This window comes from Zalophus californianus, chromosome 12 (genome assembly GCF_009762305.2).
Source record: "Zalophus californianus isolate mZalCal1 chromosome 12, mZalCal1.pri.v2, whole genome shotgun sequence".
In the NCBI taxonomy this organism is placed as follows: Eukaryota; Metazoa; Chordata; class Mammalia; order Carnivora; family Otariidae; genus Zalophus; species Zalophus californianus.
The window spans coordinates 64,431,895-64,447,229 of record NC_045606.1 but is presented as its reverse complement, the minus strand read 5'-3'; the positions used below and the strand labels follow the sequence as shown (position 1 = coordinate 64,447,229).

Genomic DNA, 15,335 nt, shown 5'->3' with positions numbered 1-15,335 from the left:
CTTACGCACATCAGTCCTGTCACATTGCCCAGTTTTACTTAACAGTGCACATTCATACTTTATATTTTATCATATGGTATTTAAAACCCACTCCTTTTTATTTTTTTAAACCCACTGCTTTTTTTTCTCATTTAACTTTATTTATTTAAAAATTTTTTATTATGTTAATCACCATGCAGTACATCATTAGTTTTTCATGTAGTGTTCCATGATTCATTGTTTGCGTGTAACACCCAGTGTTCCCACTGCTTTTTAGAAACACAGTATTCCTTAATTTTCTGCCTTCTTTTCTCACATTAATTTTGCTTTCTTATTGTCTTTCATTTCTCCATTTATCCTTATTTTGCCCATCTTAATCTTTTATGTTAATTCTGCATACTAATCAGTTCAGTCTTTATTATGTGCTTATTATACACCAGGTCCCTGCTTCTGTGGAATTTAATGTGTAGTGGAGGAAGACAAAGTGAACAGATAATTATATGTACCTTGACAAAGGAAATAGGTAGAAAAGTAGTACAGAAAAAATGATTAAATTTGTGTGAAGGAGATGGGGTAGTTAGGGACAGATTTTTTTTTTTTAATGACCTTAAAGGAGGAATTTACCAAGGTCAAAGCATGTGCATGTACAAAGAAGGCATAAGGTAGTACGTTACGTTCAGAGCTACAGACAAATCAGGATTGCTGATGCATAGAAAATGCAAGAAGTAGCAGAAAATGACACAGGTTCAGACTACGAAGACTTTATATGCAAAGAAGCTGAACACTATCCTGGACTTTGTTGTTAAGCAAGAGATTAGGTATAATCAGATCTGAGTTGTAGATATATATTTGTCCTGTTGGCCATAAAGAGGATGGCTTTTTAAAAGGTAATCAGAATTTGGGGGAAGAGTTACTTCTTTTAAAAAATGGATTGAGTGATACATGTTGGGGTGTCTGTACACGTCTATGTTCTCAGACTAATAGAACCATGTGGTTGAATACTTTATTGTCTGGAGAGGAAGCATAGTGTAGTGGTTAAAGAAGCAGACTTGGGAGTTGGTTGGCCCCAGATCCCTGTTCTTCCACTTCCTGGCCGTGTGATCATAGCCAGGTTACATTACATCTTTTTGGGAACAACCAAAACAACAGTAATAACAATAGTTATCTCATATGGTGGCTGTGGGATTAAATGGGTTATATGTAAGAGAGTTACAGTACTGCCTAATGTTAAGTTAATCACTGTGTACATGCCCACTTTTAAACTCGTGTACCTTCTGGACCAAGACCTCTGGCGCTCCAGTTAATACTCTGCCTTCTGTTAACTGTGCCAGTGAAGGGTATCTCTGCCATGTTTTCAAGACACCTCCACAACTGTGGTGGAAGGTAGTTTTGACACGGACAGTCTGCCATTTGGACTGGCCTTCTCATTTAGTCTTTGTTTTCTTTATGCTTGGGAGCTGCTACCTCACACTTTACCCAGTTGGGCTCACTTATATCAAGGATGGATAGTGAATAGTTTCCTGGGGTTCTCTTCTTTCCTTGCTTCCAGCCTCTAAAAGATATTGTGAGGATTTTCTTAGTAATTTTTATGTGGAAAGAGGTACTAACAAATTGAGGGTAGGGTAGTAAAGGATTTTGGACTGTGCTTTTTGACTGTAGCCCTCTGTCTTCTACTTAGTAGTTAAAAAGAAAACTATTTGATAGAATAGGAGATAAAATAACTATGGCAAGAGAGGTCCATGGAAAGTCAGTAGCCTGTGAGTAGAGTGGTTAGAGCATGTGGATAACAATAGAAAACAAACATAAGTGGTGCCATTTGGAATGGTCGTTCTGTGTCATTCCTGCACAAAAAAAAAAAACAAAAAAAATGCAGGGAAGATAAGGAAATGGTGGGGATCTTTCAGCTCTCCATATGAAAACAGTCTTTTCAGCCTTTAGATAATAGAGGAAAGTCAAGAAGAATTACTCCTTTGGATTTAATTCTCGTCATATGAGCAGTTGGTGCTAAAGTAGAATTGATGGAAAAAGAGTACAAGTGATTGGATTTCAGAGAGATGATGATAGTCTCATCCTGTGGCTCAGGATAACCCAAGGAAGGCATGTTGGGAGAAGTCAGATGTACACTTTCATAAATTAGAACCACATCTATGGTAGTCTGTTTCTAGATGCCACATTTTAACAAAACATGGGCAATCTGTACCATGTCCAGAGCAAGGCATCCAGAATTATGACACCACAGAACTAATGATCCAAGTTTCTGAATATTTAGCTTAAAAATAGAAAGCTTTCTAAGAGTGAAGGTGGGATTAGTGCAAAGTCATGAGTACAGCATTTGGATAATAGAGAACTGTCATGTACAAATGGGTTAGACTAATTTTGTGCAGTTGCAGAGGTGTGGAAATTATGGGGAGACATTGGTTCAGTCTTAGGGAAGATTTTCTAACATTTACAGCTATCCATAATTATAATAGGCACTTCTATGGCATATTCTTTTTCAGGAATTAGTGAATAACCAGTTCATAGATTTACAGAAGAGATCCCCTGCTTTGGATAGATGATTAAAGAAGATGGCCCATGTAATCTACCAGTCTGTGATTTAATGGTCCTAACCAAAAAGACCTATTTAGGTGTGAAGTGTGTTGTTTTTTTGTTCCCTCCACAACATGTCCCCGACTTTGTCCAAGGAGGAGTTTGACTAAAGAAAAATGAAGGATTGATTTTGAAATAAATCTTCCACATCCCAACTTTGGATTCAAGAATTATGAAAAAATTAAATTCCATTTTCAAACATATTTACTTAAAAAGGAAAAACACAGCTTTGCATTCTGTTTTAAACATAAATCAGATATTTCTAATTCTAAAATAACATGTGTTTAAAAAGTGTTAGAAAATTCAGGAAAATCACCATTCAGGAAATAACCTCTATTAACTTTTTAGGTACATATTTTTGTAGCCTTCTCCACCCCACACATGCATGTATATATACACATAGATGGTTTTCACAAAATTGATAATTTTGTATGTACATAATTATACACATTGAAAACTTTCCATGCCATTAAATAATCTACTAACATGTAATCTTTTAATGGCTGTATGCATGTGGGAAATGTGGTAATTTACTTATTCCTCTATATTGGTCACATAGGTTGTTACTATTTTTGCTGCTAAAAATTCACTTCAGTGATCATCTTTGTACAGGCATTTTTTTGGTCTTGATTATTCCCTTAAATTAGAATGGAAATTTAAGTCAAAAGAGTTGGCTCTTTTGTAGCATCTTGATAAATAATGCTAAATTACAGAAATGTACCAATTATTTTAGTGTATGTTTCAAGGCATCTTCTCTAACATTCAGTATTAATATTTGTCCATTTTATAGATGAGAATATCTTATTATCTTTAATGTTTGAGTATTAGCAAGTTAGAACATATTTAGTTAATATGTATTAAATTTTGGTTGCATTAATTCTTTGTCTATTTTTCTTGTGAAGAATTGGTTGATATTTTATGAATATGTCTGTTAGAAAAGTTTTGTCTGAAACCTTTGCTCGGTGGAACCCCATCTTAATAAAATGGGTGTCCTACTCATCAGTACAAATATTTATATATATAATTCCATTACTTTAAAAATAATCTAGATTATGTTTTTCTACAGTTTTTATTGCTGACTGAATGATATGCAAATTTGTGAAGCATTCCATATTTGTATGTCTCTGTGGCTCACTTCCTCACCTTGTGAGGGTCCTGTTCAAATGCCACCTCTTCATTGAGGCTCTCCCTGATTGTCCTACTTGCAATTGCAACTTCTCCCGCCTGGAACTTCATACCACACCCTGCACTCTCAGTCCCCTTTCCCTGTTCCACTTTCTTCACTGCCTTTACCACTTTCTAAGAGACTATATAATGGATTCATTTACTTGCCATGACTATTTTTGTCTTTCCTTACTAAATGTTCTAAAATGTAAGCTTCACAAGGGCAGAAATTGCTAACTGTTGTTTTGTTCACTCTTGTATCCAAAGCCCCCAGAACAGTAGGTGGCATATAATACACATTTGCTAAATCTTTGTTGAATGAATGAGTAAATATTACCAGACTTATTACTAAATTAAAAGATCCTTGTCCTAATGAATGATAATAGTTTTAGTATATATTATTAATTTGAAAATATAATTTTGTTTTGTTTTTACAGCTGATTTTTCACACATTGCAACTGTTAGCATTCACTGTCCTTGCCGTTTTAATCATGAGGCTGAAGTTGTTTTTAACACCTCACATGTGTGTTATGGCTTCCTTGATATGCTCTCGACGGGTAATGTATTCGTTTTTGTGTCACTACACTATAGTAACTATAGCAACAGCACTGTAGTTACCATGGCTTTGCTGAGTAATCCAAAATATACAAACACTTGGTTTAAATGATTTAAAAGGTTATTTCATGATCAATTATGAATAATAAAAGCAATTTCCAGTAGCTTTGAAAATTATTCCTAGATTTTAACTGATAACTCTTATGATAAGTGAGAAGATACACTTTCCCCTATGTTAGTATTCTATCCACAGACATAGGCCTTTGGAGTTCAGGTCTGGGCAAGAATTTCTTGGCCCACCCCAACGATCCTCAAGTGTTCTTCTAATGCTAGAGTAGATGCAGGGTAATTGCTCTAGTATTGTCCTGTTTGGCTCAGAGAACCCCTAGGAAAAGGTGTCAGTTCTGGCATTCTCTTACCATTGCTATACAAAAGAGCTAGACAAAGAAGCTAGAATTTGGGGACCAATGTACTTCTAGAAACACCTTACTTAGTTTTGATGAAAAGAGTCTTGTGTTAGAATATCATAATGTTCATTTTCCTGATAGGAATATATGTGTTACTGCTAGTGGGGTTTCCATAGTTATTTTAGATGTCCATTAAAGCCAGATATTACAGGATTTAGCTCTAGGATGTTTCACATTTTTGTGATTTGCTAACCTTAATCCTTGTTAGTAAATCAGTACTAGAAGGATGAGGTGTGCTTCTTCCTTTAGTCTTTTGAGGATAAAGAAAGTTCCATTTTTACTAGGCCCTATAATTCCAAAATATGTACTATTTTTAAACAATAGGTGACCACAGTTATATTATATTATTAGTGCATTGATAGTATCAAATGATAATCCACCTTGGTTTAAGTAGCAAGGTAAGAGTTCATTATTGGCCTTATAGCACTCTTGATATAAGAATTAAAAATAAATGGTTTCTTTCATTTCAGCTCTTTGGATGGCTTTTTTGCAGAGTTCACTTTGAGAATGTTATCTTTGGCATTCTAACAGTGATGTCAATACAAGGTTGTGCAAACCTCCATAATCAATGGAGCATAATAGGAGACTTTAATAATTTGCCTCAGGAAGAACTGATACAATGGATCAAATATAATACCAGACCAGGTATGTAGCTCTTTAGTTCTGTGTATAGCTAGGTATTTATAGAAATGTAGAAACAGACACATGCAGTCATTTATTCACTCACAGATTTTGAGCATGCTAATTGCAGTGTCCACCGAGTCAAACCTTTTCAAAAAACAATTTTGTGCCCTCTTTAGATGCCTCCTAGATAATTGTCAAGAATTTTAATTAACATGAGGAATTAATGATTGTTCATAGTTATGTACTGTAATGCTGAGATCATTATCGTATTTTAACCCTAACAATGACAAATCTTCAATAACAAAATTTCACACCTGTGAACAGACCACTGGAGAAGATACTTTTGACCATGGGGAGGTCAACAATGCCCTTTCTATAACTTCAGTCAGTGCTCTCTCATCCAACTCTGTAAAACCATTTGCACACAAGACGAGTTAAAACCTCAGATACTCTATTTTCTTCACTAAATCATTTCAAAGAGATGAGTATAAATTCTACTTGTAAATACTCCAAAATATCATTTTAGCTTACCTTTTTTTCTTCCTGTCTTTATCCAAAACCACTTGAAGCAGATATTTATTTCATTTTTTAAAAAATCTTTCCAGAGAATAAGTATATTCTACAGTATTTTCTATAAGTAATCCATAATCTTGCCCAAGACTATTTTTGAAATTTAGTAATTTTCTGTGGCACAAGTTCTTCACTGTGGCTTATTTAAATTTATCCTGTGACTCCTTGGGGGTGATTTCCTCATTTGCTTATTTGATAGTCACCATTTTATTAATTAGCCATTGTTAAGGTAAACTTTTATAAGCCTCAACTCAGATATCAGGTTTTCAGAAGTGACAGTTCCTCATCACTTACAGCTGCCAGACCAGTTTAATCAGAATTTTAAAATTAATCCTCTGGTGAATTTTTCCCTATAGGAGTATAAGGCGTGGGTGCTCCCTTTACTCTCCCTTACCCCTTACCAGTTATTTTTTCCAAACTTTATGAGGTACCTACTTTTAGAATCTTTTCTTGCTTCTGTCTTTGTTCCAGTGTGTTTGTCTTGGGTTCCTGGCAGAGAGGGCCTACATTTGGCAACTTATCCTAAGACAACTCCCACAAACTCCTCCTACTTCAGTTTTAGACACCTCTTCTTCGATTTTCTTATAAATCTTTTTCATCCTTCTATTATGACTTCCCTCGTGGTTACCACATGTTTATTAAAAGCCGCATGATGGGGTCTGGTGGCTCAGTTGGTTAAGTGTCTGTCTTCCGCTCAGGTCATGATCCCAGGGTCCTGGGATTGAGTCCCATGTTGGGCTCCTGGCTCTACGGGGAGCCTGCTTCTCCCTCTGCTCCTGCCCCTACTTGTGTGCGCGCTCTCTCTCTCTCTCTCGCTCTCAAAAATAAAATAAAATAAATTTAATTAAAAAAAATAAAAGCAGCATGATGTTCTTTAGTATGGGTGAGACTAATGCTTGTGTTCAGGTCCCCCATGCAGGGTTGTATAGTTTGTGTACTGCATAAGGGTGCTCAGTTGAGAGGACAAGGGGAAACTGAAATCCAGCCCATGGTCTACTTACCAAGTCATGTATTAGTGAGGCTCTGTCAAGTCAAAAGGATATACATTTTCTAATACATTTGGTAGAGTGTATGTGGAGACTTCAGTAAACTTAGGAAAGTATCCTATTCTTTCCCCATCTTGTTCATATTTATCTCACCATCAAGAGTGAAGACTGTGCAGGGGCGCCTGGGTGGCTCAGTCGGTTAAGTGGCTGCCTTCGGCTCAGGTCATGATCCCTGGATCCTGGGATCGAGCCCCACGTCTGGCTCCCTGCTCAGCGGAGAGCCTGCTTCTCCCTCTCCCTCTGCCTGCCACTCTGCCTGCTTGTGCTGTCTCTCTATCTGTCGAATAAATAAATAAAATCTTTAAAAAAAAAAAAAAGAGTGAAGACTGTGCAGAGTATTTCTCCCCTTCTCTCTGCCATAGATGGTTTCTCTTCAGTGAGTCCTGCTTTTGCTGGACAGACCCACATACTTTCTTCCTGATAACTGTGTCCCTGGGCTTTGGGTCCCTCTAACCCACATTTTCTCAGCCTTGGCACTATTGACATTTAGGGACTAGCCTGTGCATTGAAGAATATTTAGCAGCATCCCTTCCCTCAACCCACAAGTTGCCAACAGCTCCTCTCTCCCCCACAGTGTGCCAATCAAAAATGTCTCCAGAAATTGACCATATATATCCCTAGGAAATAAAATCACGTCTGGTTGAGAACCACTGCACTAGCCTAAGAGCTTTTCATCATTAATTACTGAACCTTGTGATAGTAAATACATATTTCTATACTGATTGGCTTACATATCTTCAAATTTCAATCATATGTAAAGATTTTCATTTGAAGTTACATTTAGAATACTTAATTTGCAAGTAGACATTCAGTTATTTATGGTAGATCTGAATGACATGCCTTGTTCTTATTTGTAATTTTCCTATGCTGACTAAAAATGATAATGACCTGGGTGTCTGGGTGGCTCAGATGTTTGGGCATCTGCCTTCGGCTCAGGTCATGATCCCAGGCTTCTGGGATCGAGTCCCACATCGGGCTCCCTGCTCCTTGGGAGCCTGCTTCTCTCTCTCTCTCTCTGTCTCTCATGAATAAATAAATAAAATCTTTTAAAAAATGATAATGACCTTCAAAACTATATAATAGTTTATTATAGAGAAGTGCCAGAGGGTAAGTAAACATTTTTGTCTTCCAAGATACTACACAGTTTCACCATAAAAGATGTAGCATTAGACTTGCCCTTTGTAACAGTCTCTCAGTTCTTGGCATTTTAAATTATTAGAACAAGATATGAAGTTTTATAATTCTTTCTGGTCATATGTGTTTTTGTAGTATTGTCTTTTACATTGAGCTTGAACATGGCAGGAAGTTGTACTGAAGTGGCTGAGGGTCGGTTCTGGTGCCGCCTAGGTGTGTAGTCTTGGACAAGTCACTTACTTTGTTGGCTCTCAGTTTCCTTATTTACAAAGTAAGAGTAACATAGAACCCACTTCATAAAGCTGTGCAAATTAAATTGTTTAATCCTAGTATACTTATTTAACACAGTTCCTGGCACAGAGATAACAGAAGCCAGCTGTCATAGTAGACAATATTGAACAAAGAAAAAGAATAATGCCAATGGTGGTTATTTAAATGTATTTCGTCTTTCTTAATTTGAGTTCAAATATTATAGATAAGTAATGATCTTTGGTTTTCTTTAAAATATGTCACTAAGGAATATATCCTTGTTTTTCAGATGCTGTTTTTGCAGGTGCCATGCCTACGATGGCCAGTGTCAAGCTGTCTACTCTTCACCCCATTGTGAATCACCCACATTACGAGGATGCAGACTTGAGGTTGGCAACTGATTGAATATTTCAACCAGACATGCTTACAACTTATATTGACTCCTAAGAATAGCAAAAAATTTACATATGCACACACACACTCTCATCTTCATATTCATGCTGGAAGTTTAAAAATATATAATAACCTTCCAGAAATCGTAATTTGTACCTTTCGACTCTAAAGGAAGCTTAATAAACCTCTGAAAAATGAAAAAAAAAGAGCTAGTTTTTCTCAAAGTGCAAATGTCACGTATTTATGATGAAGCTGTGTATGTCTGTTTGTTCCAGTAGAACTGCTGAGTACTAGTACTAGGAGATGGGATGGATCTGGCCCAGGGCCATAGTTTGCCGGCCCCTGCTCTGAACCCCACAAGCCCCTCCCCTGATTTAAGAAACCATTATCTATCTTACTTGTGGCCTATAACTAACATTTTCTAACAGAAAAAGTAGATGACATTAGCTATATTACATGCTTTTATGAAAATTTAGGGTGTGTTTTGCTAGCTAGTTATGAGAACTCTGGTTTTCATTGAGGTATGCAAGCTTTGTTTTCTTTAAATACCTTTAAAAATTATTTTAATCATTTTAGTCATTGTCAGGGTAATCTTTTCCTGTTAATGCATCTTTGGCCTATTATTAGAGGTAAAATTTTAAATCATTTAAAGCTTTATATCTGGTTTTGGACATTGAACATCTTATATGTTTGAAATTTTAAGAAATGGCCAGTGCTGGGTGGGGGTTAGGGGCACTGGGTGACGGATGTTAAGGAGGGCACGTGATGTACTGAGCACTGGGTGTTATATGCAGCGGATGAATAACTGAACTCTACATCTGAAACAAATGATACACTATATGTTAACTAATTGAACTTAAATAAAATAAGTTAAAGAAAAGAAATATCCAATGCATAAATGGTAATTATTCAGGATTTCATAAAAACTCGTATTTAGGACCAACTTGTCAGCTGTACCGTACTTTGGTGACTAATCCTGTTTGTCAAGCTTCCTGACTGCTACACTAGATGCCCTCTGTCTGAATGTATGATTTGCTACATTTCAACTTCAATTCATATGCTTTTTGGGTAATTTCAATAGGTGAAATTATCTACCAAAATCTGTTTCTACTCTGTTCACCTTTATCTGAATGTGTTCTGTGAGCAGATTAATTTTATGCATATGCAAAGCAAATTTATATCCTGAACTCTTATCCTGCTACCCAGGTCTAGAGTCTAAACCAGTTTATGTCTGTCTGTTCTGGTAAACACTAACAAGCAGTACATATAAAATTCAAACCACTGTAAGTTTTAGCACATGCCAAGTATAAGTAGGAAGGTGGAAACTTCTCTCCAAAAATAATCTATGCTATCCCCAAAACAATTCATGCTGCTTGAGGTCATATATATGAATGCTCCATCCAGTGCTCCATCCAGTGAGTGTTGAGATTTTAATTTACTAGCAAAATTTCTTTAGTCCATTCTATTATGACTTATTAAAAAAATTTTTAACTTGTGTTTTGAATGTAAAGGGCCCGGACAAAAATAGTTTATTCCACATATAGTCGAAAATCTGCAAAAGAAGTGAGAGATAAATTGTTGGAGTTACATGTGAATTATTACATTTTAGAAGAGGCATGGTGTGTTGTGAGAACTAAGTGAGTATGAGCCCTATGCTATATGATATGGAATATCTTTAAGCAACAACTGTTTTACTTTATTACAATAGTTGTGATTCTTTAAGAATTTTTATTCTAAATAAATTCCATTAAAATATTATTCTAGTATTTTATTTAAAATTATTTCATGTAGGAAAGTATCATTTAAGTAGAATCTAATTTCAAGAAACTATAGTGTATTTTAGCTCCCAGATTTTTTCATTTTAATTTAACAAATAATGTTGCTTTCCTTCATACTTTTTCAAATTCTTATGATAATTTGTATTAGATGTATGAAATACAGATTTGAATTTACAGCAGTGTGAAACATTAGCATTTTTTTTACTACAACTGGATAACATTGAAGTTACAAGATTTATGAGAAAAGTTTCAGGTAACTCAAGAAGTCATAGTAATTTAAACATTCCTAACCATAATTTTTAATTTCTGAAAAATCACAAAATTCTAAAATGGTTAATGGATATCTTGAGGCCTTTTTTTTAGACTCCTTGACCTAAGAGGTTCTTAGTTGTATTAAGTCGAACATTAAGAATTTTCATTTCTCATATGGATAGTTAGGAATTAGATCATAAAACATTTTGGAAAAGTGATGTTCATAAGTTCTAGTGGCTAATTTTAATATGTAATTTTAATACCTAATATATCGAGGAAGAAATGGCATCTTGTAAAAGAAGAAACAAGAACATCATAATGTTGATGTGTGTGTACATTATATTATTTTAAAATTTATTAAGACAAAGTAGACTTCAAATCAAGGTGTATTACCACAAATAAAGATGGACATTTTATAATGACAAAAGGATTAATTCATCAAAAATATATAACAGTTCTAAAATGTGCATATCTAAACAGAGCTTCAAAGTGCACAAAGTAAAAATGTGCAGAATATAAAGAAAAAATAAGCAAATTTTCAATGATAGTTGGGAATGTTAACTTTCCTTTTATTACTGAGAAAATTAGATAAAAAGAGTGTAAGGATTAAAAGATAGAAACATCAAACAGTATCAAATAACCTGACCTAATTACTCTTATAGAACAGTACAGAAAAATACATTCTGCAGCATATACATTTTTTTAAAGGGTACATGGAATTTTCACCAAGAGAAAACATACGCTGGGCCATAAAAATTGCTTCAGTATGCTTAAAAGATTTGAAGTCATACAGAATTAAATTAAAAATTAATAATTAGACATCTAAATATCTGGTAAATCCATACATACTTGGAAATTAGGCAATAAACTTATGGATAACTTATGGGTCAAAGAAAAAAAAACCACAAAGGAAATTAAAAAATAATTTTTTTTTTTACCTGAGTGCAAAAAGAGGTGTTTTCAACAATGTTGCTGATCTAACTGGATATCTGTACAGAAGAAAAAGTGAACCATGACTCATACTACACCATACACAAAAATTAACTCGACATGGATTACAGAACTAAAGGTAAAAGCTAAAATTAAAAGATTTCTTGGAACACAGAACACTAACCATTAAAAAAAAATCAATAAATCATACACATCAAAATTGAAATCTTTTCCTCAAAAGATGTTAAGAAAATGAAAAGGGAATCTACAGACTGGAAGAAAATGTTTGTAAAGTGCGTGTCTGATAAAGGAGAGATACATATTTTACATGAAGAAATTTTACAAATTAATAATAAATTGACAATACAATTGAAAATGGACAAAAACTTGGGAAGATATACTTCATGAAAGAAAATATGTGATGACTAGTAAATACATGAAAAGATGCTTCATATTGTCAGTGTCCAGGGATATGCAAATTAAAACCACGATGGGATACTCTAACATATACTCTAGAACAGATGAAATCTTAAAAACTGAAATGCCAGATATTGTCAAAGATGCAGATTAACTAGAAATCTCTTACATTGCTAATGGGAATAAAAATGATACAACCACTTTGGAGCAGTATTTGGAGGCTTCTTATAAAAATTTAAGTATATATTTGCCCTATTACTCAGCAATTGTACTCCTTGTGGAATTTAAACAAGAGATATAAAAAAAGCTGTCCATCGAGGATGTTCATAATATCTCAAACTGGAAACATCCAATGATCAAGAGAAAACTGAATAAACAAATTATAGTATATTCATACAATGGAATGCTGCTAGGCAATAAAAAGGAACAAAATACTGATGTGTGAAGAAAGGATGAATCACAAAAATATGCTGAATGAAAGAAGCCAAACACAGAAGAGTACATACTATGTGATTCCATTCTATGAAGTTCAAAATATGCAAAACTAATGGGAACAGAAATCAGAATAGTGGTTGGCTGTGGTGGAACCAGGGGGTAGAGGTGGTGGTGGAAAGACCCTCTGGAACGGGATTGAAGAACTTTTTTTCTTAATGATAGTGTTCACTATCTTGATTGGCATGTTTTTTATATGAGTGTATGCATTTGTGAAAACTCATGGAACTGTACACTAAGATCTGTGTGTTTTTACTTCTGTAATTGTACTCTAATAAAAAGTTACCCTAAATATACAAATAAATATTTATGCAAAGAAGAATTCTTCTAAAATTCTGGGACTTAGAAAATCATTCTACAGCTATCACTAATAGCCGTCTGAGACACCAGGAATAAGTTCTAAAGAAGGAATAGCAAATTGTCTCTCAAGGCAATTCTTTTTACAATATTGGCTTCTTCCACTTTTCTCCACAACTCTGTTCTATTAAGTATTACATACTCCTTACCTAACGGCCTAAGGCTGTGTTAAAGAAAATAATGAAAAGTGCTAATTGGATTTTATAGTTTGGACAAACTGAATTTAGGAGTTATTGGTCTGTCGAAGGCCCAAAGAAATTGAACATAGGACCCATAAGAAACAGTTTTGGAGGGAGTTCAGTTAATATTGGCAAGAAGAGTTTGACTTATTGCTCCCAGAGATTACAGTTATAAGAACTGGGTGAAAACACAGGCACTCTTCACTTTGTGTGGTACTATATTAACTGAAACTTGAGCATGTCAAAATTATTTTTTCTTTGCATGGTTCCATGGAACTCAGTGTCATGTTAATTGAGACTTACGTGAATTGGAACTGGAATTAAGAATTACCGTGGCACTACTTAAAGCAAGGACATAGTTCCAAATGCATATACTTCAATTAACAGGATGCATCCAAAGTTAGGTTTAATGGTATTAAAAACAACCACTTGAAGTCTCTGGGAAATGACATAAAAGCAGGGAGAAACTTAGAAACATTTGCTCTTGAAGGACTTCTCTGAATTTGTGAACTTGCCTGAGAGCACTTCCTAAACCATCCCCTCCCTTCTTCTATTATAGCAGAAAATCACAGCCCACTGGCTTGAGGGGACAGATGGTGACAGATGAGCTGTGAGTAGCAAAGCAGCTGGATATTTGAAGGGGACATTTTAGAAGCAAGAGCACTACAGAAAGACCAAAATCTAAAATCTGAATATAGATTCTGCCTAAAACCTATTCTGCACATGCCTGTGGGAAACCTCTGGGAACTTGGGAAAAGGGCAGGTGGAAACTAGGGCAAGATATCTATCCTTTTTATTTATTTTATTTATTTATTTTTTAAAGATTTTATTTATGTATTTTAGAGCATGAGCAGGGGTAGGAACAGAAGGGGAGGGAGAGGGAGAGAATCTCAAACAGACTCTGCACTGAGCACAGAGCCCAACATAGGGTTCAATCTCACCACCCTGAGATCTTGACCTGAGCTGAAACCAAGAGTCAGGTGCTTAACCAACTGAGCCATGCAGGTGCCCCAAGATATCTATCCTTGAAAGAGAACTTCTGGTGAGATTTGCAAATTCCCTGTGCTTTTCACCATGTACATTTCCCAACTTGCACACACCCTAGGAAGCAGAAAGCAGAGTCATTACTGGTTCAAGGTGTCAGGGCAGAAATAAGGGATAACAAAGCAACTACACATTCTGAGGAAAACCCCCAAAGCAAGGGAAATATGGAGAAGATGGATTTCCAAATATAACTCTGCCCAAATCCTTGGCTGATAAAAACTCAATGAAAATCCCAGGGCTAAAAGAAAGAAGTAGCTGGAATCTGAAAAAAATGAGCAGAGATAGCTGCTGCACAAGACAGGAGATCCAGACAAGTTAATTTTCTACCAGAACAGAAACAAGAAAGTAACAGTCATCAGAAGAACAAAACAGATTCCAGACTCACTGCCAGGTATTTTCTCCAGTGTTTAGTTTCCAACTCAAAATCGCCAGACCTGCAAAAAAATGGGACAGTCTGACCAATACTCAAGAAAAAAGTTAGTAGAAACTGATTCAAATAGGTTGAGATGTAGGATTGAGCAGGGAAAGACTGCAGAGCTGCTGTTATGATTATATTCAAGGAATTAAGGAAAATATGTTCAAAGAACTAAAGGAAGACATATCAATAAAGGACAAGATATGATTCTCAATAGTGAAATCAGTGCATCCTCCCTGGAAAAAACGGGAATTCTAGAACTGAAAAGTATAATAAATGAAGGAAAATTCTTTAAAATTCTCAAGAGATTTGAAATGACAACAGAAAAATATCAATGACTTGAAGGTAAATCAAGAAAAAGCAGCCAATCCAAAGAACAGGGATCAAAAAGATTGAAGAAGAATAGCAAAAGCCACAGAGACCTGTGTGTTATTAAGTAGTTCAACATATGGGTAATATAGTACCAGAAGAATGAAAGAAAAGAAAAATGGCAGAAAAAAAATACCTGAAGAAATGTTGGCTAAAAATTTCTTGTTCACTGAAAGCCATTAACCTAGAGATCCAATTAAGGTTAACAAACGCAGCTAGGTTAACCCAAGGAAATCCGCGCCATGGTACATCATAGTCAAACTGGTGAAAAACAAGGAGAAGAGAGAAAATCTTGAAAAAAGCAAGAGAAGAATGATATGATAAACATCTGA

The 15,335-nt window shown here is 35.2% G+C and overlaps 1 protein-coding gene across 3 annotated transcripts in view; it reads left to right on the top strand.

Annotated features, from left to right (window-relative positions):
- Positions 1-15,335, top strand: part of DPY19L2 (dpy-19 like 2) — a 91,718-nt gene that overhangs the window by 72,357 nt on the left and 4,026 nt on the right. For 2 of the 3 annotated variants that reach the window (XM_027575070.2, XM_027575068.2), the window contains 4 exons: positions 4,170-4,289; positions 5,225-5,399; positions 8,667-8,766; positions 10,282-10,407. In XM_027575070.2, coding sequence (XP_027430871.1) covers positions 4,170-4,289; positions 5,225-5,399; positions 8,667-8,766; positions 10,282-10,407 — 521 coding nt within the window. The remainder of the gene's footprint in view (positions 1-4,169; positions 4,290-5,224; positions 5,400-8,666; positions 8,767-10,281; positions 10,408-15,335) is intronic. The other variant, XM_027575071.2, reaches the window with a different exon arrangement.